General features: G+C 35.6%; 1 protein-coding gene across 3 annotated transcripts; it reads right to left on the bottom strand.

Annotated features, from left to right (window-relative positions):
* Nucleotides 1-5,912: 5,912 nt before the first annotated feature.
* Nucleotides 5,913-27,069, bottom strand: plcb2 (phospholipase C, beta 2). 3 transcript variants are annotated; one of them, XM_055172965.2, is made up of 34 exons: nucleotides 26,930-27,069; nucleotides 25,660-25,848; nucleotides 23,416-23,472; nucleotides 22,837-22,914; nucleotides 22,039-22,107; nucleotides 21,140-21,277; nucleotides 20,209-20,288; nucleotides 20,059-20,112; nucleotides 19,873-19,948; nucleotides 19,699-19,799; nucleotides 19,459-19,622; nucleotides 19,179-19,325; nucleotides 18,916-19,073; nucleotides 17,604-17,686; nucleotides 17,423-17,507; nucleotides 17,112-17,280; nucleotides 16,853-16,929; nucleotides 16,512-16,608; nucleotides 16,263-16,347; nucleotides 14,090-14,214; nucleotides 13,852-14,003; nucleotides 13,599-13,763; nucleotides 13,409-13,508; nucleotides 13,143-13,247; nucleotides 12,994-13,049; nucleotides 12,675-12,744; nucleotides 11,485-11,847; nucleotides 11,204-11,381; nucleotides 10,974-11,100; nucleotides 10,246-10,310; nucleotides 10,035-10,061; nucleotides 9,564-9,606; nucleotides 7,286-7,369; nucleotides 5,913-7,054 (listed from the first exon to the last, which is right to left on the bottom strand). In XM_055172965.2, the coding sequence occupies exons 4-34, from the start codon at nucleotides 22,879-22,881 to the stop codon at nucleotides 6,884-6,886; spliced, it is 3,459 nt and encodes a 1,152-aa protein (XP_055028940.2). In that variant the 5' UTR covers nucleotides 22,882-22,914; nucleotides 23,416-23,472; nucleotides 25,660-25,848; nucleotides 26,930-27,069; the 3' UTR covers nucleotides 5,913-6,883. The 3 variants fall into 3 exon arrangements, with proteins under 3 accessions (XP_055028940.2, XP_055028941.2, XP_055028939.2); XM_055172966.2 differs by lacking the exon at nucleotides 23,416-23,472; XM_055172964.2 differs by lacking the exons at nucleotides 25,660-25,848; nucleotides 26,930-27,069 and having other exon boundaries at nucleotides 23,416-23,681.
* Between the last annotated feature and the right edge of the window lie 66 nt (nucleotides 27,070-27,135).

A 27,135-nucleotide genomic window follows, 5' to 3' on the forward strand; every position in this document is an offset into this window, starting at 1 on the left:
CCATCTAACAAAAATAGCCCAGTGGTCTCCAACATGGGCACCAGATTGCCCGCACGAAGTCTGTGAGTTGCCATCCAAAGCACATTCTATTAATAACCTCAATATTAATATTTAGTTATTACATATTTTTTTTATATTAGCTTGGTTTCTTTTATGTATGTTAACATTTTAAACAATGATAAAACATACACTCTAACTCAATAAAATTAAGGCAAAATTTTCCAACTACTTTTTGTAAGTTTAGTGAACTTACTGATATTTTGAGTAAGGACAACTTAATAATATGGATTAATATGGATTCAATGAATGCGAAAATATTAAGTAGCATTTTAAGAAAAAGCAAATAAATTAAGGACTACCAAATATGTACTTAAAACCAAATATGTAATGTAAAAAATATTATCATATTATACACAGACTTAAATAAAATAGGTAACATTTAAATGAAAAAATAGCAGTTAATGTCTTCTGATTTCCTAATTAATTTTATTATTATTATATTATTTATGGTTTGTTGTCATTGTTTTATTCCGTTTGATGAGGGCACGTAGCGTTTATTCAATCAATGCACCCACTTAGTTTTGTTTGGGCAGCTTTAAAGCACAACATACTCCAGTATGCAGTCTATGCACAAGCACCAGTCTTCTGAACGATGGTAACTACAAAACTCAAAAGAAGAAACAGAAACTCTTCCAGATCTCGAAGATAAATGAACATTAAACACTAAAAAGTCTATCTTTGTTGTTAAAAACACATAAAATAGAGTTTCAATTCATATTATACTCTCCAAATGCAGTCCCATGCAAAGCATGCTGGGTACTACGAGTCCACTGCCTAGTTAGTTATGTTTAATAATAAAATCATTCATTTCAACACAAAATTATTAAGTTAATTTCCTTCTTACAAATTTAAGTGGATTATACATGATAAATTGAAGTTGAATTTACTCAATGATGTGTTCATTTAGAATTACTCAAATTATTCAAATTATTATGTTATTTTAACTCATATTTTAAATAAAAAATAAGAATTTAAAAATTTAAACACAGTTTAATTTAAACTCATTTTATTTTTGTTAAATCTAGCAAGGGCTCCTTCGCAAAAGAGACTTGTTCTCAAAGGATTTCCCTGGTTAAATAAAGGTTAAATAAATTAAATAAAACACACTTTTTACAGTGCTACAGGTCTCAAAATAGTTGGGACAGGGCATGTTTACCATGGTGTAGCATCTCCTTTTCTTTTCAAAACAGTTTGAAGACGTCTGGGCTGCGTTCCCCGAAACCTTCCTAGCTCTACGTCGTTCTTAAGTTGTACCTTAAGCTGTACCTTATCGTTAATACGTGTTTCCCGAAACGTTCTTAGTTACGTATCTCTTCTGTAAGTCGTTCGTTCGGAAGGTTGGTCTGGAGCACTCTTAGCTATACCTTATCCCACTTGACTCCGCTAGGGGCCATGACTGTGATAAAAGCTTGTGTAGATTGCAGTTTATATAACTAAATATCTGTTTAAAAAAAGTTGAAGTACACTCCGTGTTAAATTAGGCATTTTTTATTTATTTAAAGAATAAAACATTCACATAATTAGACATTATTACACTGATGGTTGTTAGATTTTTTATATTTTTTCCAAAGGAACATCAGCTGTGAACTATTATTACAGGCTAAAGAAACTATTAAAAAAAGATTTTGGGTGGCGGAGTTGGTAAAACTATGGCAGGCAGCTATACAGCGAATCTTACTATTTTATTTGTGCATTTCATATCCGTTAAATCTTTAGTTTACCGGCTATTTTAGCTGCAAATAAAACAAATCAAGTTAAAAAATTGCATGCCACGGGAGCACATTCATCACGAAATCATAATTGTTGATTTTCCTAAATATTATTATTGATGTTAATTCGACTTTGCATCGAAGTTTTCTTAATGTTTTATAACTTTGAGGCAACTGCATGCCATATTCTTTATAAACATTAAAAAGAAAATGCTCCACTTGATAATTGCTTGTATAAGGTCAACAAATTTTTCACATTAAAACTAATCAAAGCTTAAACCTAAAACAATCATACTATATATTTATATATCATATAATATATATTTTATGTTATATTTAAGGTAAACAGACAGGCGCGGCTCCAGAAATGCGTCCATTAAGCGTTATCCGCATTGTAAACGCGCTGCTTGCGCAGTGTCCAAACACATAAACGCGTGAACTAATGAACAACAATTTGTTTTTCTATATTTTAAGTGTAATGCCAAGCCAGGTGACTTGCACGACCCACCTTATTTCCCCGTGCAATGCATTTATTGGGAACCCCTAAAATAAATTATCCTTTAAAGTGAATGAATAATGGATGAATTGGAGCAGTTTATGCATTATACTTTTGGACATGAAGTTGCGAGTTTTGCACAGGTTTGATATAAAATAAAATATACAAGGTTTATATTTTAGTTGTTTGCAATTTGAAATATTTTTACCAGATATTCCTAATAAATGTAACTTGAACTATTTCTGAAATGTTTCTTTAATAAATAACACCGCTCTCTGATAAAGCAGCGAAGTACCTATTACATAAAGTGAACAATTGATTGTCGAGCAATCGATATCAACCTATTCAGCACCATCGCCATGGACAGCACCTGGTAACGTCGTACGTAAGAAAGTATACCTTAAGAAACCCGCTAAGGTACAGTTCGGGAAACACGCCTAGAAAAGGTAAACCTGTAGTGAAGGTTTAACTTAAGAGTCTTCGTAGCGCGCTAAGAGTCAACGTTATCGGGAAACGCAGCCCTGGGCATTAAGGCTATGAGTTGCTGGAGTTTTGGTGTTGGAATTTGGTCCCATTCTTAACCTCAATGCCCAGACGTCTTCAAACTGTTTTGAAAAGAAAAAGAGATGCTACACCATGGTAAACATGCCCTGTCCCAACTATTTTGAGACCTGTAGCAGAAATCTAATTTGAAATTAGCTCATTTTGTGCATACCATTGTAAAATTTCTCAGTTTAAACATTTGCTATGTTTTCTATGATCTGTTGTGAATAAAATATTGACTCATATAGATTTCCAGCTGCTGAAGAGTTTGTGGTCTTCTTTGACGTATTTTTGGTTTAATGATGCGCCAAATGTTCTCTATAGGTGAAAGCAGGCAGGCCAGTTCAGCACCCGGACTCTCTACGACGAAGCCATGCTGTTGTAATAGCTGCAGTATGTGGTTTTGCATTGTGCTGCTGAAATTTACAAGGCCTTCCCTGAAATAGACGTCGTTTGGAGGGCAGCATATGATGCTTTAAAACCTTTATATACACACTTCTCAGCATTTACAGAGCCTTCCAAAACATGCAAGCTGCCCATACTGTATGCACTTATGCACCCCCATACCATCAGAGATGCTGGCTTTTGAACTGAACGCTGATAACATGCTGGAAGGTCTTCCTCCTCTTTAGCCCGGAGGACACGGCGTCCGTGATTTCCAACAAGAATGTCAAATTTGTACTCGTCTGACCATAGAACACTATTCCACTTTGAAATAGTCAGTTTTAAATGAGCCTTGGCCCACAAAACATGACGGCGCTTCTAGACCATGTTCACATATGGCTTCCTTTTTGCATGATAGAGCTTTAGTTGGCATCTGCTGATGGCACGGTGGATTGTGTTTATCGACAGTGGTTTCTGGAAGTATTCCTGGGCCCATTTAGTAATGTCATTGATACAATCATGCCGATGAGTGATGCAATGTCGTCTGAGGGCCCGAAAACCACGGGCATCCAATAAAGGTCTCCGGCCTTGTCCTTTACGCACAGAGATTTCTTCAGTTTCTCTGAATCTTTTGATGATGTTATGCACTGTAGATGATGAGATTTGCAACGCCTTTGCAATTTGACGTTGAGGAACATTGTTTTTAAAGTATTCCACAATCTTTTTATGCAGTCTTTCACAGATTGGAGAGCCTCTGCCATCTTTACTTCTGAGAGACTCTGCTTCTCTAAGACATACCTTTTATAGCTAATCATGTTACAGACTTGATATCAATTAACTTAGATGTTCTCTCAGCTGAATCTTTTCAAAACTGCTTGCTTTTTAGCCATTTGTTGCCCCCGTGCCAACTTTTTTGAGACCTGTAGCAGGCATTAAATTTGAAATTAGCTAATTAAGTGCATAAAAGTGTTACATTTCTCAGTTTAAACATTTGCTATGTTATCTATGTTCTATTGTGAATAAAAAATTGGCTCATGTGATTTGAAATTCTTTTAATTTTCATTTTATTCAAATTTAAAAAACGTCCCAACTTTTCCGGAATTCGGGTTGTATATCAAAAAAGTAGCCCTCCAGATCATTTAACCCATTGTGGTACCCCTTGCTCAAAAAAAGGTTGGAGACCCCTGATCTTGAGTATAAATACTGTGTTAAATGTTTAGTTTAACATACTAGACACTATTTTACACTTGGAAAAGTAGTAGGCGATATGTAGAGTAGTATTTTGTTCATCTCTCTTCAATCTAAAGTCATGCACTGGAGAGTATTCATCAGATCTGACTCAAGATCTCACAGTCAGTGTGAATGTGTCAGGACATTTTAATCACACATCAATGTTCTTCTCAGAAACAGGCAACACAAAGACAAACCACATGATCTTTTCATTCACAGCCGTCATTTGTGCAAAAGTTAGAAAATTAAAGATAGACATTTAAAACAGATAGTTTCCCGGACAGGGCTTGGGTCTAGTCCCAGACTACAATGTATGTTTGAGCTGTCTTAAATGAAAATATTTGAACATATATCAGTGCCAAAAACAACAGTTGTCAAAAAACAACTTAAATGCCCTATTTTAAGGCCTAATCTTAGTTAACCGGAAATACAAATACAACCGGAAATCATTTTTTACTTATCTTACCTTTTGTCTGACAAAAAATGCCCATACTTCCAATAAAACTTTTAAATAATAATAATTCTTGAATTTACAGTTTAACTTTCCCAACCTTCATCACCTAAAGTTGTGTTTATTGGCTGTATCCTTTTTATTTTTTATAGTTCAGAGACAGAATCATTTCACAGAATCATTTTTGGGTCTCTAACAATCTTTTCTTTTTAAATCTCCTGTTCCAGCGCAGCTATTTAAAGACAGAAACCATTTTGACAATTGAAATCTTTACAGCAGCACTTCAGTCATTGTGTGTGAAATGATGTGAGAGCATCTCAGCAGAGCTTCTGTTTAAAGTGATCATCTCTTAAAGGACACACATTATGCCCATTTTTACAAGATGTTATATCTCAGGTGTGCATAATATGTGTCTGTACAGTTTATTTATTATAACACGTCCAAAAAGTGCTGTTTTCATGTCTGTACATTTAAATGCAAATGAGCTTCTGCTTTTCAATTTTTGGTTAAAAATAGATCTGATTTCTGTGAATATAGTCTGGGACAATAATATCTTTAGTCGCATTAGGGCTACAATGTCCTAACAAACACATATAGGAAAGGTTTGGGTAAAATTAACCAGTCAGTCAGTGCTGTGGGCGGGGCTTTATCAGTGTGATGTCACATTAACAAATGGATCAAAACAGCATCTAATGAGACTGCTTTGGTTTAATGGGGATTAAAAAAAGTGTGGGTGGATTTTTTCATTATAGGATGGTTGTGTTCACACACATTTATGTCCAAACAAAAATGATTTTGCATAATAGGTGCCCTTTAAATGCTCTGAGAACTTAGCATTGTTGTTCGATAAAAGACCAACATCCATATGATTTTCATACTGATGAGCTGCTTATCATATCAGTTATATAACATTTACTCAGTGATGGCCGGTGACTTTTTCGAGGGCGCACGATGCGAAGCTCATCACAACATGTATGTAACCTGTCATGTGTTTGGTTTGACGAGAGTGATTGATCAATTAATTTAAAAAAGAGCGAGACCAAAATGAAATCTTTTAATTGTTTTTAAGTGTACATATTTTATTAAGAGTATCTTACAATTTACTGATTGCCTACTTAAAAAAACTTTCTACCAAAATACTATAGTTACACTTATTTTTTGCTACTGTAAAATGACAATAAATTACACTTGGATCTCTTCTTACAGTGTATTCAGATTTAGCAGTTTTATTGTAGTGTTGTAACAATATGTATATTACAGAGAGAGAGAGAGAGTAGATAATAGACTAGAGGCTTTAAAAATACTACATCAAGTAACTTACACAAATAGTGAACTATGGTATTTTGGTGTATTTTTATCATAAAGTAAAACAGTCAAGGGAATGCATAAAATAAAACCTAACAACACCTAAAAATAATTATAAGAGCATGTTTGAATCTGTCATCTTTTATCTGAGATACAGGTCATCTGTTACCAGTAAAGGGTTAATGCTCTAGAGATCCAGATCCATTAAAATGTACCTGAGATTCTGTGCTGCATGAGAATGCATGACATGCGTTTATTATATCACCTCCACCATGATAAACCCAATTTAATATAATAAAGTCTTTTTTACAAAGTGCATTTATCATATAGATTTAACATTTCATGTGAATGTTACGAAAGTCCAAATCATATTGCACCCCAAAAATGATTAAAGGTTAAAAATCTAGTAATGTCTTTTCAGGACCATTCTAAATAAATGTGGGGGATTTGCCAAATTGTCATTAAACAATGTTTGTTTGTTTGTTTTATTAAATTTAGGGTGAACTATGATTCAGACAGTTTTCATACTGTAATTTAACCCTTTTATATACGCTTTCATTCAGTGATTGTTAATAAAAGGGTTCAGAGTGTCTCATTAAACTAACAGTATATACTGAATTATGAACAAGTGTGAAAGAAATGACATGTTAAAGATCAATCTATACTTTCTTTTAACGTAAAGGCCTTAAACTCATGTTATGGTCTTCATCCTACAAAAACTTGACTGAACTGTCCTCCAGATTCTGCACTTTTTTCTGCGGCCTTCTCCAGATGATCGGGGTAATGAGGTTTGATGCAGGAGTTTACACCCTCGGTCAGTTCGGTGGGCAGTGACCACATCTTCTTAGCGTGCTCAGAGACGGCATCTTTATTGAGCTGAAACCAAGATTAAAACTAATGAACTTCATATTCATCTAAAGCATTCATCTCATCGGTTTCTTTTTAAATTCACAACAGGTGCCATTAAAATGTGTGGCAGATATTAATGCACTATAATAATATCAATGTTATTAAGATATCTGGTGGATGGTTGAGATTTGTGTTTTCACTTTTCTGAATTGTGCACAATAAGACCAAGAAAGTATTTCTGCAGGAGTGAAGGTTTACCTGACTGATGAGATCTCTGATTTTACCAAGCGTAGCGGCCTGTCTTCTCTTCAGACTCTGTTCCTGAGGTGAACCCTCATCTGACTGAAAGATGAAGAATAAAACACATTATCATCACAGCAGTCACATGGACGTACATTCACTAAATGTGCATGAATATGCCGCTGGAAGCTGAGGACAGACGTGTAATTTCACTTCACTTTAGATCATGTGGATGAACATGTGTCGATGAGCACCAGCGTGTGCACGAGAGCATGCTCACAATCCATGTGCTGCTATTGTATAGTGTGGATCACGTTGAGCTGACAGACTCATCTGTTTGTACAGTTTTTGACGAGACTTTTCAGTTTCAATCTGTTTTGTGTCGATAACGTTTATAAAAGGTAAACCATGTGCAAAGTAACAGAAAAATTACTTTATATACATTTTTATTTACCTTATATAGGTTCATTTGTAACAGTTTCCATGTTTGATTATATTTAACTGTTTATTGTCAACATTGCTATGTTGCATTACATTATTAAATAATGTTCATCTTTGCTCATTGAAGGGTGAAACTCTGATTCTTTTTGTTCTTTCTGTTTTAATGTAAGGAGTTTTGTAAGGTGATTAAATACATATTTGCTTTGTAAATCTTCCACTTTCTTGCTACTGAGAACATTAAAACAGATTTTCTGTGACCTTTGTATGTTTAATGTAAAAGAGACGTTGTGTAGAGATTTTAAATTCATGTGCCGCGAGCAGAAATGTGAATGGATTTTGATTAGCTAACATAAGAAGAGTGAGTCAGATCAGATGTGTGTGCATGTGTTCATCTTTAACTGCACTAAACAGCACAAGTGTGTTAGTCAGGATGACCTGATCTCTCTCTCTCTCTCTCTCTCTCTCTCTGTCTGTCTGCTTAAAACACAGTGTTGTGTCCAACTGTTGCTATGGTTACTCGCTCTCATCTCCACTGCACTCTTTCATTCAGTTTTCAGCTCTCTAGTTTACCATGTCTGCTCAGTATATTCACTTACATGTTCATTCACTCACTCACCTGTTCACTCACTCACTCACTCACTCACTCACCTGTTCACTCTTTCATCTGTTCATTCACCCCTTCACTCTCACACTTAATCTTCTTTATATTTCTTTACTGATTCACTTGTTCATTCTATTGCTCACTCTCTCTATCACTTCACTCTCTGTTGCTCGCTCACTCTATCTCACTCTTTCACTCTCTCGCTCACTCACTCACTTTTTCACTCTATCTCTCTCACTCTATCTCACTCTTTCACTCTATCTATCTCACTCTATCTCACTCTTTCACTCTATCTCTCTCACTCTATCTTGCTCACTCACTCACTCACTCACTCACTCTATCTCTCTCACTCCATCTCTCTCTATCTCACTCACTCTATCTCACTCTTTCACTCTATCTCTTTCACTTTATCTCGCTCACTCTATGGCACTCTATCTCACTCTTTCACTCCATCTCACTCACTCACTGACTCACTCACTCTATCCCGCTCACTCTTTCTCACTCATTCACTCCATCTCACTCTTTCACTCTATCTCACTCACTCTATTGCACTCTATCTCACTCTATCTAACTCTTTCACTCTATCTTTCTCACTCACTCACTGACTCACTCACTCTTTCACTCTATCCCGCTCACTCTACTCTTTCATATCTCACTCTTTCACTCTATTTCACTTACTCTATCGCACTCTATCTCACTCTTTCACTTTATCTCACTCTTTCACTCTATCTTGCTCCCTCACTGACTCACTCACTCTTTCACTCTATCCCGCTCACTCTATCTCACTCTTTCACTTTATCTCACTCTTTCACTCTATTTCACTTACTCTATCTCACTCTATCTCACTCTATCTCACTCTTTCACTCTATCTTGCTCCCTCACTGACTCACTCACTCTTTCACTCTATCTCGCTCACTCTCTCGCACTCTATCTCACTCTATCTCACTCTTTCACTTTATCTCACTCTTTCACTCTATCTCACTCACTCACTCTATCGCACTCTATCGCACTCTATCGCACTCTTTCACTCTATCTCGCTCACTCACTCTATCGCACTCTATCTCGCTCTAACTCGCTCTAACTCACTCTTTTACTCTATATCGCTCACTCTATTGCACTCTATCTCACTCTTTCACTTTATCTCACTCTATCTTGTTCACTCACTGACTCACTCACTGACTCACTCACTCCACTCTGTCTTGCTTGCTCGCTCTCTCTCCACGCTCTTTCTCACTCACTCACTCACTCACTCACCTTATCATTGTCAAGCTGATCAGTACTTTTGCTTTTCTTCATTCTGAAATAGAAAATTACAATTATTCAAGAAATAATATAATTATAAAAACAATACAGTATTTATTACACAAACACAAGCTAAATCTAAAAATAGTGTGGATGGTCTGTTGGCAATTTAAAATTTGACACAATAAACTTTTAACATGTTTGCATTTGTAATGTATTGTCTTCTTTGATCATAATGTATGTTCATCTTCTGCCAAGTAAATCTGTTTTAATACAGAAAGTAAATAAATCTAACAATATTTTTCTTTGAATAATATTCTTTGCACCTTTTTTATTTGTAAAAACTCAGATTTTTTTTTTTCGTGATTATATTATATTTATTTAGTATACAAAAACTCTCTCCCTGTTTGTGTGTGTGTGTGTGTGTGTGTGTGTGTGTGTGTGTGTGTGTGTGTGTGTGTGTGTGTGTGTGTGTGAACTCACTTGTCCTTGTCTTTCTTCTTCATCTCACTAAAAGAGAAAAACACAAACAGTGTTGAGCCAAACTTTCTCATAATCATAAATATGCACGCAACAGACACTGCCAAATAAAGTTCTTGTTGATTAGCATTAATAGTCACATTTGTATTTTTTTAATATCAGCTGCTACATCCGGATAATCATTACATTCAATAAAGAAAAACACCTCCTTCACCTGTTGAGTGCCTTCAGTTCACTGCTGTGTTTCTCTGTGGCGATCTCCAGGAGTTTGGTCAAACGCTGTCACACAGGAAATAAAAGAGAGGGAACAGGAACTCACACTTACAAAACAAATCATCATCAGCAGAAAAGAAAAGAAAACACCAGCTGGAGTTTACAGCCGATCTGTGCTACCGCAAAATCCAAACACTTTACTGTCATATCCAATAAAACATTTTTGAATCATCATTAGTACTTTATTCACATTAACATATGATTTTTTAAAACATAATTACACAGAATAAATCTTAATACATATACTGTGCAATAAAGTGTTTACTTTACTGATGATGCAAACTTTACAGGCAGTACTGGGACAAAAGCTCAAAGCTATTATTGTGGTAATATGTAAGCACTGGCGTAATTTAGTTTAAAATCAACTGGCTAGGTCAGGTTGTAAAGTGACAGTAGTCAAGACAAGATTGACCTCTGATCCACACAGATCAACTTACTACACACAAACACTGAGGAATGATGGGTAATCCATATCTCAATTCTGTCTCCCAGACAATAAACAGATGCACTCAACACAGTGAGAATCAATTAAATGAGTCTGCTGTGTGTGTTTCTTAAAAGATTTATTTGATCATCAGTGTCAGATTTGCAGGACAGCGCAGGCCCGTTTCTCTGTAAAGTAAAACTACATTGAATGTAACGTTGGTTTATCAGATTTGAGATGTTTACCTCAGTGTTCTGTTGTTCTTTCTTAGTCTTCGTCTGATCGTATTGCTCGACCATCACAGCTCTGAGATCAGACTGAAGATTCTGCTTGATCTCATTGATCTGCTCAGTTGGGTCTGAAGCTTCTGACCTGAAGAAGAACCAGATGTCAACAATAAGACCAAAGGAGAAGCAGTGAAGCGAAGAGCTGAATGTAGGTTATTATTGTGAAAACAGTGTAATTAAACATTTACTTTTTAGCCGTGCTCTTCTTCTTCAAAGCTTTGAGCTGCTCAATGTATTTCTGAGACACATCGTCACGTTTCTTCTGATATTTTTTCTCCATGTCTTTAAGGTCTTTCTCTTGTTTCTTGACGACCTTCAGGAAGTTCTTGTGCTGCTGCAGTTCATCAGCGGTGACGGTGGGTGGATCTGAAATTGAATTTTATGGTGAGCAATAATGAGATCAGACTACATATGAACAGCTATATCAGTCATGGGTCTAGTATCAGATTCAGACGGGTCCAGGTCTCACCTGATGGGTCAGAAGGAGGTTCTTCAGCAGGGCTTGATTCTTTGGTTTCTGGCTCTACAGCGACCTCAGCATCTGCTTGTGGTTCAGGTTCTGCTTCTGGTTTTTCTTCTGCTTTTGGTTCAGGGTCTGGTTCTGGTTCAGGAACTGGTTCTGGTTCGGGAACAGGTTCTGGTTTTGGTTCGGGAACCGGTTCTGGTTCAGGAACTGGTTCAGGTTCGGGAACAGGTTCTGGTTTTGGTTCAGGGACAGGTTCAGGTACTGGTTCAGGAACTGGTTCTGATTTTGGTTCAGGGGCTGGTTCACTGGGAGCTTCAGTTGAAGGTTCAGCGCTGCCCTCTGCTGGAGTCTCGGAGGCCTTTGGTTCTGATATTATAACAGACAGCAGAGGATCATTTCAGATAAATCCAAAAAGTAAAGTGATGTATCAGATGGTACTGTAATAACACGGTATTTACATATTATGGTATTTACAATACTGTGGTATCACCATCATATGTGTGGTGACCAATGAGCTGCAGTCTGGTACTATTTAGTTAAAGATGTAATTAAATAATAATAATAATAATAATAATAATAATAATAATAATAATAATAATAATAATAATAAACCATATACACTGACACAGAAGTTTTGATTGGGTGAGTTATTTGTGTTATTAATACTATTATTACTATTGTTATTACATCATCATCATTATTATTACCGTTATTATTATTGAGATTACTGTCATCCCAACATATTATTATCATCACCATCTTTTAGTATGACATTGTAGTTGTTGTTATTATTACTGTTATTATTATTATTGACATTACTATTGTTATAATCATCATAGTTAGTATTACTTTTAGCATTGCAATTATTACTGTTATTATTGTTGTTATTATTATTATTATTATTGCTGTTTTTGCCATTACAAAATATTCCTGTGATCATAACTATCTTTAGAATTATTGTTGATGTTGTTATTATTATTATTATAATTTTTATGATCATCATCATCATTATTATCATTTTTATTATTATTATCATCATTATTATTATTATTATTATTATTTTGGCTTATTATCAATGATAATAATAATGTCATTATAATTTTTTGTGTTCTGTTTAATTGTATGTTGTATGTTTTGCACTTCTAATAAAAAAAGAGAGATATGGTAGCATTGAGTGTTGTATGAACACACACCTGCAGCGATGGCAGCGGCCGCAGCTCCTTCAGCGACAGGTAACTCATATTCACTCACGTATGTTAAACTCTAAAAAAGAGATCAGAAGGAAAACTTTCAGACACAAGACTTACATTTAAACATCTATAACAGCAGATGGACACAGTATGATAAAGATGGTACATAAATATACAATAATATATTGTACAGTATAACTAAATGAATAAAAGAATGTGAAATATCAACTAAATGATGAAATAAAGAAAAATGAATTAAGACAATAAAGAGTTAATAAGGAAATCTACAAATTAATCTCTTAATAACATTTTTTTATTCTACCTCTAACTTGGGAGGCTTGGTAGTCTTCACAGGATTGAAAAGTGCATCAGTGAAATCTAAAGGAAACAAGAGAGCATGAGACAAAAACTTCTCAGATGTCACGTTAACTCAAATGCAATGTACTTTAGGTTTATAGACAGTGAGTTTACCAGCGAATGCAGCAGGAATATATTCCTTTAAATCAATGTGAACAAACAGAGATGGAAGTGTGAGAGGCATATTACTCTCAGTGCGTAAACATATGTGCTGAAAACCTGCAAACACAAACACAGAGAGATGATTTCATTCACAACCACATTACTACAATAATTTCTCATGAGAGCAACAATAAATGTAGATGCTAGAGAAGGAGGGAAATGCGTGCGTCAAGTGAATCTTTTTTCCTATAAAGAAGCATTGAAGAAGCTCATCTGACCTGTTTGAAGAGCGTCCAGTGGGATGATCCTGTGACCTATGAACTTCCCGCTGTCCTCTTGAGCCACGATCCTGAGGTAAGCCATCTCCTGCAGCAGGATCTGTTGAACACAAAGACCTTCAAACTCTGACCATCACGTGTCATAAAGTCTAATAGATATCATCACAGAAAACAGCAGTGGATCACGGACCTTCTCAAAGACGAAAGGCTCTTCGTTCCACTCTGGGTTGATGGCGTTGGCCGTCGCCGACCATTTGGTACGAAACTTTTTCTTGGGGTCTTTCGGCAAACCGATGAGTTCGCACTCGACCCCTGTTTTCACGTTCTTTTCTGACAGGAACTGACCCGAGTAGATCTAAAATTAAAGACCACAGCTGTCAAGCACACAACAGAAAGTATCATAAATTCCTTCTGAAGAATCCTGCATGATGTTAACCATTGACCTTAATGGTGAGTGTGCAGGCAATGATGGTGTCGAATCTGTCGGTGAAGGGATCGAACTTCTTGTCGCTTTTGCGGAGCATCTCGTGTTTGAGCAAGTAACCCGTCCTCCCATTGAATTCAAACAGAGCCATGTTCAGCTGCATGGGGAGATCTGGACACACGCAATCATACAGTACGTTACACAAATCACATACATATTACAAGTACACAAACAAAAGTTTTGAAAGTGTCTCTCACCCATAGTTTGGTAGTTGAGAGCCACAAACTGGCAGCCTGCGGTCCAGAAGGGTTGAGGCATGTAGTTTGATGAGTCCACACGGGTTCCTTTAGGGTAGATTCGACTCATCTGTCTCTTATTATATCTACAGGCATCACTATAGGAAAACACTGACATCCATATATTAACCTACTACAGTATATCATCTGATCTCATCTCATCTATTACAGTACACTGTAAAAACTTTGCTGTAGTTATGCAGCTGTTACAGTAACTTACTGTAGATTTGAATTGATGTTATTTATCTTTACAGAATAAAACTAAAATAACAGCCTTGTGCAAAGCATTGTGGGAAGCAGAAATCCTCATCATATCAAAAGTGTCTAAAGGTGTTAGATCCTTTTCCTACTTAGTCCCTAAGCTCTGGAATGATTTGCCAACTGATGTCTGAGAATCAGACACAGTCGATCACTTTAAATCTAAACTTAAGACTTTTCTCTTTAAAGAAGCATTCACATAATTTGTCTAGTAAATGCACTTATCTCGTAATAGTTAGCCTCTACGGAACAAAGTATTCACATAACTCGTCTGGGTAATATACTAATGCTGCAATAGCTAGCCTGTCTGGAACCGAGCATATATTAAAACACAACACTGTGTGACACTTACATAACATGCGAACGGCCCTTGTTTCTATCTCCCTGTCTCGTCCTCGATCCTGAGGACATTTAGACAGACCCTGTTCCGGCTGCAGTGGAGGTTACAGTCAATATATATATCTCCCAAGGGTTTTCTTCCTCCTAGGACTTTTTTCCCTCCTGGCTAACCCCGGGGAGTCAGCCGACGTTGGCTTAACTTAGCACCCTCTTCTATACGATACATTATTAACATGCTCGCTTGTAAAGTTTATTCATAGCCGCTGTATTTTTCTGCTTATGTTGTCTGTCGATTTTTGCTTCGTTTAATGTAAAGCTGCTTTGAAACCATTACCAATTGTAAAAAGCGCTATATAAATATAATTGAATTGAATTGAATTGAATCAACCTTTTCAGTTTTTTCCCTTTAGATTTTGTTTCCCAGAATGCTTTGCACGAGGCTGACATCTTATAGTTTTATTCTGTAAAGATAAAGACTTGTTCATGTTTAATGTTCAGTAAATACACTGCAAAATAAAATAAAATAAAATAAATGTCTTACTTAGTGTTTTTGTCCTGTTTTCCAGCACAAATACCCGAAAACTCCTAAATCAAGACACATTTACCTGATAAGCAAAGTGGCTTAAGATACTAAAGTCTTGTTTATTGAAAAAAAGTATTGTTTATACCAGTGTTTCCCAACCCTGGTCCTCGGGCACCCCCTCCCAGAAAGTTTTAGATGTCTCCTTATTTAAAACACCTGATTTAACTCATGAGCTTGTTAGGGACACATGTTTACCATTTTGGAAGGAGGCTGATGAGTCGAATCAGGTGTTTTAAATAAGGAGACATCTAAAACTTTCTGGGAGGGGGTGCCCGAGGACCAGGGTTGGGAAACACTGGTTTATACTATCTGCCAGTGGGGTAAGAAAAATAAACTTAATTCCAGTTTCAACTTAATTCAATATTCAATTCAACAAAACTCAATTTAAGTTTATCTTTCTTACCCCACTGCCAGATAGTTTTACTTTAAGCCTTTGCATATTAGATTTCATAATTTAGTTCAGTAAACAAGACTTAAAGTCCTAACCCACTTTGCCCATCAAACAAATGCACCTCAACTGAAGAATTCCCAGATACCTCCACTGGAAAACAAGACAAAAATACAAAGTAAGACATTCACTTTTGCAGTGTAACATACATTTAAATCTACAGTAATTTACTGGCAAACAGCTGCCAATAATACTGTAATTTTTAACAGTGTATATAATCTGATGTATACTATTTCAACTGATCCCATCCCCTATAAGAGCAATTCCAGCGTTATGGATGTGACAATTTTGAAAGCTGCACTTACCTTACTATGAAAATTATTTGAAAACTTAAACAGAGACCTCCATATGAAAAATCAATATGCTTAAAAACATTGGTAAAAACTTTTTATTATTTGCATGGAGTCATTTATATATGATCTACTAATCTGATCGGATCCAATATATGATCAGATCTGATCTGTTTGAAGATTATATTTATTTATAGTTGAGATAGTGAAGGATACTCAACCCAATCTACAGCGTTCTTAGCGATCAAACTCTCTCCTTTGGTTTCCACGAATGAAGAGATGACAAAACTCTTGTTTTTTTCTATATTTGGACAAAAGTAGACAACATGAAACATTTAGTTAAGTCGACAAGGCATAAAATAGTGTTTATTATTAATGTCATTTCAAGCATTAAGAGAAAGAAGAAGATTTAAGTATTGGACATTCATTTATCTGACAGATCAGAGACTCATCAGTTTGACTCACTGGCTGCGTTCTCAAAAGAGATGAATTTGTTGGGCTGAACGTAGTTGACTAAAGCCGACATCTCTTCAAAGGCTGTGACCTCCTGACCGGCCGTTCCCTGAGAAGAGAAACAAAATAACACAAGCTCAAGCAGCTGAAAAATCAAGAAATCACACAACATCCAGATTTATTCTTTATTACTTCAGTTCAGTTCAAAGCAATGTCAAGTTTATCTTTATGTTACAGAGAAAATCTCACTGATGTAAGCATCATAAATCCCTGTCTGAGGTTTAAACCTAATTATTAGATAACCAGCCATGAGTGAAAGGACCCTCAATCGAGTTACATGTACAGGACTTCACCTCATCAGAGTTCTTCATCTTCTCCTCATCTTGTTCATCATGGTCATCGTGTTCTTCAATCTGCTCCTCATGGGTCTCTGAGAAACACAACATCAGCTTGTTCAAGTTTTTTTGTCAGCAAATTATTCCAAGTATTCTGAGACGTTACATTCATAAAAACACCTCAACCTTGCTTTGATATGCTTTTGATACTGTACAGTATATCCTATAAACAGAAGTGTCCATGCTTATGGATCAGATCAAGAGGTGACTTCTTTACCTGGACTGTTTGGGTCAGCTGCAGGAGTCTCAGATCCTTCTCCTGGTGTCGCCTCTTGAGGTTTCTTTGCATTGTCTTGTTTGTTGGCAGGCGTGCTGCTTTTCTTATTCTTGATGAGAATTTTACACATCAGCTCGGATGGACTCGGGATTTGCTGGCCTACTTTAAGCTGAAAACCAAACACACACAGGCCAATTATGAACCAGCTGCCACAGGTGAATGATACCAATACTGATGGGAATGTTGATGGAAATGCTAATGGGAAAGGGAATGTTAATGGGAATGCTGGTGGAAACGGGAATGTTACTCACTGGATATTTGTCCAGCAGGTCTATGAGCAGCTTATCTCCAAATATAGTCCTGCAGTGCTGAGCCATCTTCTCCTGTTGCTTTACTCTGAAGAAATATCACCATAAAAACACATCAGACATCATGAGCTGTGATGATTAATATAAGCTGATTTATGCTTTAAACGTTAATAATGTGTTTTACGTGTCGACGTGGTTCTCAAATGAAAGGACGACTGGGTACTTTGAGGTTTTGAAGGCACTCTCAGCGATAGCTTCAATGACATCCTGTCATAAAGACAACATCATTCAAGAGATGAAGGATTTCTCTTTAATAGCTCATTGTCATTTAAGTATTCATTTTCTTTCAGATTTTCTTGGGTCAAATGTTGACATAAAGTGCAGTACAGTGCAACCGTTTAATAAAACCATTCAATACATGTTCATAGCACAGCGGGCAATCTGGCTTTTAGAAGAATTTTCTGAGAAATGTTTGAGTTCAAAATGAGATCTTTCACTTTTGACCTGAGACTTTAATATCTCATCAAATCTGAGTATTGAAAGTTTAAAAGAGTGTAAGATTTCTAGATTTTTTAACCGCCACAAAGAAAGAAAGATCTCACTTTTGCACTGCAAAAAATAACTTTCTTACTTAGCATTTTTGTTTTGTTTTTAGTACAAATATCAAAAAATTCTTAAATCAAGATGAATTTTCTTGATGAGCAAAATGACCTAAGAAAATAACTCTTGTTTTTAGACCAAAAACATAAAATGTAAGTAAATGTGTGCTTCAAACAACAAAAAATCTGCCAGTGTAGGGCAAAAAATTATTTAGTATTTTTGTCTTTTTTACAGTAAAAATTTGCCAATGGGGTAAGCAAATTTTTCTTGAATTTTTCTTGAATTTAGTGTTTAAGAAAAATTTTCAAGATTTTTTTTTTTGCTTACCCCATTGGCAGATTGTTTTGCATGTTTTATGCACAAAATCATTTACATTTTTTTTGGTCTAAAATACCAAACTAGAATTATTTTCTTGCTCATAAAGAAAAGCATCTTAATTTAAGAATTTTTTGATATTTTTACTGAAAACAAGACAAAAATACTAAGAATTTTTTCTTGAAAATCATTTTTTGCAGTGTGGGTTAAAACAAACTTTTCATTTTTAAACATTTAATTCAAGAAACATTTTTAAATTTTTTGCTTGTTTTAAGCACAAATTCACTTAAATTCTATGTTTTGTCTAAAAACTAGACTTATTTTCTTAGGCCGTTTTGGTAAACAATAAAATGCATCTTAATTTAAGAATTTGTAGACATTTGTACTGAAAACAAGACAAAAATACTAAGTAAGAAAGTCATTTTTGCAGTGTGGAGACACAACTTAAATTGTATAATATATAATTGTGAAGGTTATGATTCTCACAAACTGACTCAAATTTAGCATCTTCTCAACAAGCCTGACTTCTCCTCGGACATCCCATAATGACTGACAAATGAGTTCTGATTGGACAAACAGACCTTAAAGAGGATCTCAGTTGTCATGGTGAAGCCGTGGGTGATGATTGGTTCTTCATCTGGAGGTTTGCCTTTCCAGCAGTCGAGCTCCAGACAGCGACACCCGGCGAGCAGACACTGACGGTACATCTCAGGAGAAGAGACGCCTGTCAGCTGACCCGCTGCGCAAACACAACAACATCACATTATCAGAATTATTTCATGTTTGTCTTTTTAATGGCTGATGACAAAATCTGTGTAAGTAGCGTGATGATGATATGCTGTACCTGTGAGATATGTGTTGTGAGATGATTTGACAAAGTAATGTGGGATAGGCTGTGTCATGTCGTGACTCTGTGCCAGTTTGTCCAAGTTCACCACAGATGTTTCACTGCCCATCAAATAAAACATCAAACCCTCTGGAGATATCTGACCTGCAGTAGCACAAAACTTCTCATCAGTCTTCACTTAAATGTTCACTAAACAAACTTTTTAAAACCGTTTTCTCTTAAGATTTAAATGTTCAAAATTGTTTTCCAAACACAGAATAGCATTGTGGATTCTCACCACGACTGGCATTGGAGGAGCTCGGCTCATATTTGTCAATGAGAGTCTTCATCTGATCGGGTCTGGCGGGTGGAAACAGCTCCTGATTGAGACGTGGATCTCTCTGTTTCTCATTTAGGAACTTGGCCAGCATCTCTTTTGTCATGAAACCTTTGCCCTTGGTGCTACGGGTGCCATAAGAAAACATTAAATGAATAATAATAATTCATATGAATTGATATTTTTAAGACGTGAACTCACAAGGATGTGAAGATTTCATTGATTTCTGGTCTGGGACAGAGATGCATCAGAAAAGTTTTAAACGCCGCCTCGGTGAACACATCCAACTTGATTGAGTCAAACTACACAACACAAGATACTTGGTCAGAAAATATACACAAAGCAATACACAACTACACACAAACACACACACACCTTTCCTTTTGGTAGATTGGCTGCTGACAACGCTGTTTCAACTCTTTTCTTATCAGCAGGAAACATCTTTAAGATACTGAGATAAATGAATAAGATCATTATCATAAACACAATAAACATTCATCTGATATTACTGAGATCATTATAGTTGATCAAAGAAGGCTGACATTTATATTGATTTCTTACTTTTTAACAGGGATTTTTCCATCTTTGTTGGTCTGCAGTGTGAGCCGAACATACCTGTACATCACATTAAAACAAGATATATAACATGGTATAGAAAACCATATTTGTATACATTAAAGTTTTATTTAAAAAAAAGTAAAAATTCCTCACACTTTCTCCAAATAGACTTGTCGGCAGGCGTTTGCTCTCATTGTGTTATATGCAATAGCGAGGATGTCATCGGCCCATTGCTGCACCGGAGTAAAATTAAGGTTAGATGAAAAAAAGCATGAGAGATTTTGGTTTTAGAGATGTTCAATTTCTATTTTATCTATGTCATCATCATTTTGTTTTAAAATATACCACAGTAGGTGTTATTTTCATGGTATAGACGGTTTCAGCAGTAACAACATAAACAAGCGGTCGTGGTCCGCACGTAACTTCCGGTGAACTCCGCTAAGAATAAATAACAACAAAGTTCTTAAAACGTAGTTTATTTATATAACAAGCAAAAAACAACACAGATTACCTAGGACACCAAAACATTTGCTATTTTCGACGAGGCATTTGTTCAAGAGATCAGTGTAGCAACTAGTCAAACCATTAAAAAAAAAGTGAAACCGGAAGTAAATTTCGGTTCCAGACGTGTATCGCGTCACCGCACGTGCGTCCGATGAAACCGTCTATACTCCAGAAAAGCACTGTATTACCATTGTTGTGCTGTCCATTGAATAAAACATTGTCCTTTCTGTGTTTTGATACAAATGTACAAATATGTTTTCTATACACAAACAACACTAACATTAAATTCAGACTTCATTTCTTTAGTGACAGTGTAATTAAAACAATCCAGAACTGAATGTGACGTACAGTGAAGGTTATTAGTGGCAGGATATGAAAATCATCAACTCCATTACCAAACCACAAAGACCAGAGGCTGCTTTCAATAAAACATTAGGCTTCATGATGTGCGGCTGATCTCAGACTCATATGAGATTAGAAAAACGCTTTCCTTTTAGTCTGAGACTTCACATTTGACTGTTTTTTACATTTGTAGTCTGATTAGTACAGGGTTATTTTTGAAATATGGACAGCTTCATACCTGGGCGACTTCTTTTGAGGCAAAGAAGTTATGATATGTGAGATTGACCATGTCAGTGCCGGTGACGATGGTGAGCACTTTGGCCAGATGATGACTGTCAGGAAAATCCATGTTGAAGACATTGCGGACTTTTGGGTGCTGTAAAAACATTCAATTATATTCAATTATATATGATTTTAAAACAAGTGCATTAAAAATGCTGCCAGACAGACAAAAATGCAGACAAACAAACAGGCAAACAGACAGACATTTATCAATTACATGACAATAGATTTATAAAATGATAATATGATATCAGTATACACAAAGTTCTAGGTTAAATATCTCATGCATGACTTCTGCTTTCCATACATAACCCATCAACACGAACAACTCAGACTGGCAAACAAATCCAGATTCATGCAAATGTGCAAAGGTCAACAGCTGTGTGTGTGTGTGTGTGTGTGTGTGATGGAGAGACATTGAGAGTAAGATGAAGATAAAAGAGAAAAAAATTCCCCATATATTTACACAAACAGAAAACATTTCACTATAATTGAGGTTTCAAAAGGTATTTCAACTTTTCAAACTAGCAGCTTCAGTTTAAAATGTAAGAAGATTGATTTAAAAATCAGGGAAGAGATGCTTTTTATTTATTGTTTTAAAACGTGTAATGTGTGTAAATGTGTAAAAGAACAAAGTGAAAATTCGAGACACATCATGATTCTGGCTCATGCTGTGTAAATACATTATGACGGTACATTGGATGTTGCGTTTGCAAGGCAAATTCACACAAATACCCAAAAGCAACACTCCATTCAAACACTGACACTCAGTCTTAAGGCCAACAGGTTTGTTCAATCGTGAATTAACATAGTTATGCAATAGAAGCACATTATATAACACAGACTCGCACATACTTTAGGGAGTTTGGCATATTTTCCTGATCTTGTGTCTCTGATGGTCGCAACATCCAGAAATTCAGTTTCCTACAACAAAACAGACATGACGGTATGATATGACATACAGGATACCAAAGATGTATAAGCTAATTATATAATATCCTTTTTAAATATTGGTTATTGATTAAATCTGCTAAAACATGTTAAATAAGTGGTTCGTCCAAAGCAAGGACAAAAATTGTGTTTGTGCGTGTACTGAATCATAAAAACAGCAACTTTTGTGTGTGTATGAGCAAACATTTATGTGCACCTAAGTAAGGAGTCTCATGTTAATGTGCACCCTTGTGTCTCTGCCCACAGAAGCTTCTGGCTAAAAACCTCAATGAATGCAATTCTAAAACACTTTAAACCCACACCAGTACAAATCAATAGAGAGAGAGAGAGAGAGAGAGAGAGAGAGAGAGAGAGAGAGAGAGAGAGAGAGAGAGAGAGAGAAATAATTCCTTTATGAATATGATGTTTAAAGGTCTAGGATTAATCTGTTTTTTATTTAAAAGATTATTTAAAGGACATAATTCCTAAACTAAACAGACAGATTGAAAACAATAATGACCATGATATTGTTAAACATCTTTGATTATGCAAATCTTGTGGTACATGAATATGGTAATCATTCATTTGCATATGATATAAATAAACGGCATGAATATTCAGGATCATCGGTATACTATGGTTCTGCCAGCATTATTTTTGGTAAAATGCTTTAAATAATTTAGTGCAGGGATTGAGCTGTCAGGTTCAGTGTAAATCTCTTACCTTACTCTGATTGGTCCAGTAAAGGAAAAATCCTTTTGGATCCATCTTCAGGGTGACCGGTGAAGTTTTTTTGGAGTCCTGTTAGGGTTAGAGAAACTATTAAACCTTACACACACAACAACAATTATTATTATCAAATTCAACTTTGACATCAGGTGACGGTTTCCGGGACATGGCTTATCCTAGTCCCAGACTTAAATGCATTTTTTTTAAAACACCTTGCCTTGAATAATTTTAACATATATCTGTGACATTGTTTTGTATCAAGATGCACAACTGTACGGGTTTTTTAAGGTTTGTTGTGTAAAACCTTCTTAAATGTCTTAATATAAATAAGGCCTAAGCCTGGAATAACATAAACCCTGTCCTGCCCCCATATCATTAAAAAGTAACATCAAATAGTCCACATGTATATTCTTTAATGTCAATTATTGTTTTACTTCCGATAATCGTTTTCTTCTTTTACAAGACACAAGACAAGAATTCAATCTTTATATGTTACATAATTAATTTGAATGGGAATAGTGTGAAAAGTTTCGTTTTATTGACTAATTTAATTTAATTAAATTTCCAACATACCTCCTTCCATTTTGTAAATCTGTCTCCCTTCACAAGATATTCTTTGACATCCGGTTCCTGTAGCGAATATCGATTTTTACTCATTTTGGACAGATTACCACACAATGCTGTGGTCTAACACTTTCATCCTAAAGTCATAGTGCCGGGTTATACTGAAGGATTTCGGAAAACTCCCCAGAAATCGGTTTGTAAAAGGTCCAGCCTTTAATATGCATTGCAAATGAGGATTCTGAGCCAGTGGGGCCCAACCCTGCTCAGGTTTACAGTATTTACAGTACATACACGATCATTAAATAACTTTAAAGATCTAAGCATACAAGAGATTGCCTGTATTGGAATGTATATATATGTGTATGTATTATTATTGTTAATTACAATATCACAAAACAGTTTACAATTATAATGATGACAAGAATAGTTATACTGTAGTAAGACTATTACATTTCAAATAAATGAAAACAGGCATGAAATGATTGGTTATAAAAGTATATACACTAGAGAGATATCTCAAATCTATCACAGTGAGGGTTTTGTATTAAAGGGTGTGTCACAGAGTTGTGTGAGAGAAGATGTTTCATAAATATACAAATTAAATAAACACCAATAAGAGTTTTAGCTCATGTATTTATTTACAAAAGTGCTTGTGGTAATATTGCCACATTAAAGAGATTAAACTAGACTAAAATGTGAGGTGAATTAGAAGACTGTGGTCAATGATGATGTGCATATAGTTTGGCTAATAGTCAAATCTCCAGAGCAGACAGATGTAAATCATTGTAAAGGACAATACCATGGTAACACACAAACTACATAATATCTCAAATATTCAACATACAAAATAAATATAGGCAAAATCATTTTCATAAACGAGAATACCAGGAACTATCTTTAAATATCACACTGACAGTATAATATTTCTGTGGGTATTTTGTTAGAAACAATGATATTTTATTATTGAATATTAATGAAGATCTTACATAGATTGTATTACATGATTGCGTCTAATTTAACATTACCTACCTACCCCACCAATAAACCAAACCCTCACACAAACCTATTAACATTTTTACATTTAAATCTAAATATAGTAGGGCTGGGCAAAAAAAATGATTTTTCGAATAATCGGGGTTTTTTTTAAACGTGGTCGATTCAAAATCGATTTTTAAAGAGCATAATCGATTTTTCTTTATTTATTTCGGCAAACATTGATTGTAAGATTAACTTTAATCTAATAACTAGTCTTCTTCACTAGATGTCACCCTCTTTTTTGCCTTGCATGATGTTACCAAGGAGCGAGAGGTGAGCCTGTCATTCATTCATTCAATACTTAAAATAGCAGTTTTAGGTGCTTCATTGACGTTGATGCCACCTTCACATAAAAAGTAAGAGGCATTAGATTTCGCAAGCAAGACAACAACAACATTTCTTTTTATTAATTACCCACTTGTAACCTGCTGTTCACTGTTCTTTTTATTAATATAGTATTTGTATTAAATCTAGATTCATTGAGTTGAATCGAGAATCGAGTATAAAAAACGACCCGAGAACCAGAATCAAAAATTGAATCAAGAATCGAAATCGAATCGATTTGATAGTGTGTGAATCGAAATCGAATCAATCTGGAACATCTGAATTAATACCCAGCCCTAAAATATACTGTGACTGATTTACAAGCTTTTTAAAATAATATTCATTTGTGTCAAATATTCACAACATTTTATTACACATGTTGTTTTCTATAATGTAGCATATTTGAGACTTATATATCCTTGTTTTGGACACACCCAACCACGCACGCACGCACGCACACACGCACGCACACACACACACACACACACACACACACACACACACACACACACACACACACACACACACACACACACACACACACACACACACACACACACACACACACACACACACACACACACACACGCACACACACACACACGCGCACACACACACGCACACACACACGCGCACACACACACACTCTGGTTTCCATGTTTTGTGCGGACTTCCGTATACGTAATGGTTTTTATACCGTACAAACTGTATATTCCATTCCCTTCCCATCAAAATGTCCCCACAAGGTCAGGAAAATCCTGGTATTCCTATCTTTGTGGGGATATTTGGTCCCAGCTACGTGATAATTTCCAGGTACACACACACACAGAGCAAATGGTAAAAACACAATGGTGTGTTTTTTAATTCAAACATATACTTCAGTGTTAAACTGACCTGAATCTCACAGTGAAGGTGTGCCCATCAGGGCTGAAAGTCACAGTGTGATTGGTTCTTGCCACTCATCCAATCATAGCTAGACATCATGATGCAAGACTGCAAAGCCTCTTTATCTGATTGGTTCACCAAACAACAACACAGCTGACTGCAGGAACATTCCAGCCAACACTGCGTCATTCCAATGAGCTGTCCAATCAGATGAAAGGATTACATGAACAACATGTATTTGAGAAAGTCAAATTATGTGGAAAACATACATTGTACAAAACTGTGCATGTGTTAAATCAAACAAAATGATGTGTTTTATTAATGCATGTGTTCTGGTGAGATAGTGTTTGATTGACAGTTGTGTTTAGATTGTAACTCTCCATGGTGCTGAATTCATCACAGCTCGTGACACTTTAAAAATCTTCATCAAAACAATTCAAGACATAAAGAGTAGGCATATTACCCTTTAATAACTTTTATGTAAATGATATTATTTGTATTTTATAAATTACCTGTTTTCTATCATTTTGTTTTTTCTTATCCTTGTTATGTCTTAGCCTACATTCTGTAAATAAACATATATAAAAGTGTGGAGATCTTAAAGGTGCCATAGAATACATTGTAATAATCTGTTAAATTATTCTCTGATATCTACACAGAAGGTTTGTGGCTTTATTAAGTGCACAAATGATCCAGAGTCAGTTGTACATGTCCATTTACAACCCTAGGATTTGTCTTTAGAATAAAATGATCTATTATTACCTTACTTAAAGGGTCATGAATAATTATGTTGAGCTCTGCTCTGATTGGCTGTTTCTCCTTCAGTAGCTCTGTGTGTGTGTAAACAGATCTTATGTTTGAGTCTGTATCAGATTTTGAGGAATGATCAATTGTTTGGAGATTGTTAATGGACGTTTCTGAGTGGTAAGTTTGTGTTTTTTTCAGTATGGACCTGCAAAACGTAACTGTAACGTCAATAGTAGAACTTCAGCCTAAACGCTAGCATATAGCATTAACTAGCATATAGCATTAACTAGCATATAACACTAACTCAGCAGTCACAACTTTGTTTTAGCATTGTAACAACATTGTACTTAATTTAATGTTGGGGTACATCTGGACTGTAACGTCACAGTTGGTGTTATGATGAGATTGGTCTGTTTCGCAGCGGTCTTTTGCATGCTAAAGGTTTACATAAGAAACTCATGATATGTCATTACCATGTACACAACTCTTATTATTCATCTGTACATAAATACAGTTTTGCATTTTACTGCACCTTTAAATGAGCTGAAGAGTTGTGCTGGCCCTTTAAGAGCCCCTCCGCTCCTGTATTTTTAGCTGATCAAGCCTCTTCTTCAGCTGAATAACACTCACACGCACACACATACTCACAGACCTCTCTCATCATCCTCAAACCTCTCTAATCCATCCCATGATATTTGATTCAGAAACATTGCTGTCTTTAGAGAGAAAGGCTGCTCT

This window comes from Misgurnus anguillicaudatus, chromosome 7 (genome assembly GCF_027580225.2).
Source record: "Misgurnus anguillicaudatus chromosome 7, ASM2758022v2, whole genome shotgun sequence".
In the NCBI taxonomy this organism is placed as follows: Eukaryota; Metazoa; Chordata; class Actinopteri; order Cypriniformes; family Cobitidae; genus Misgurnus; species Misgurnus anguillicaudatus.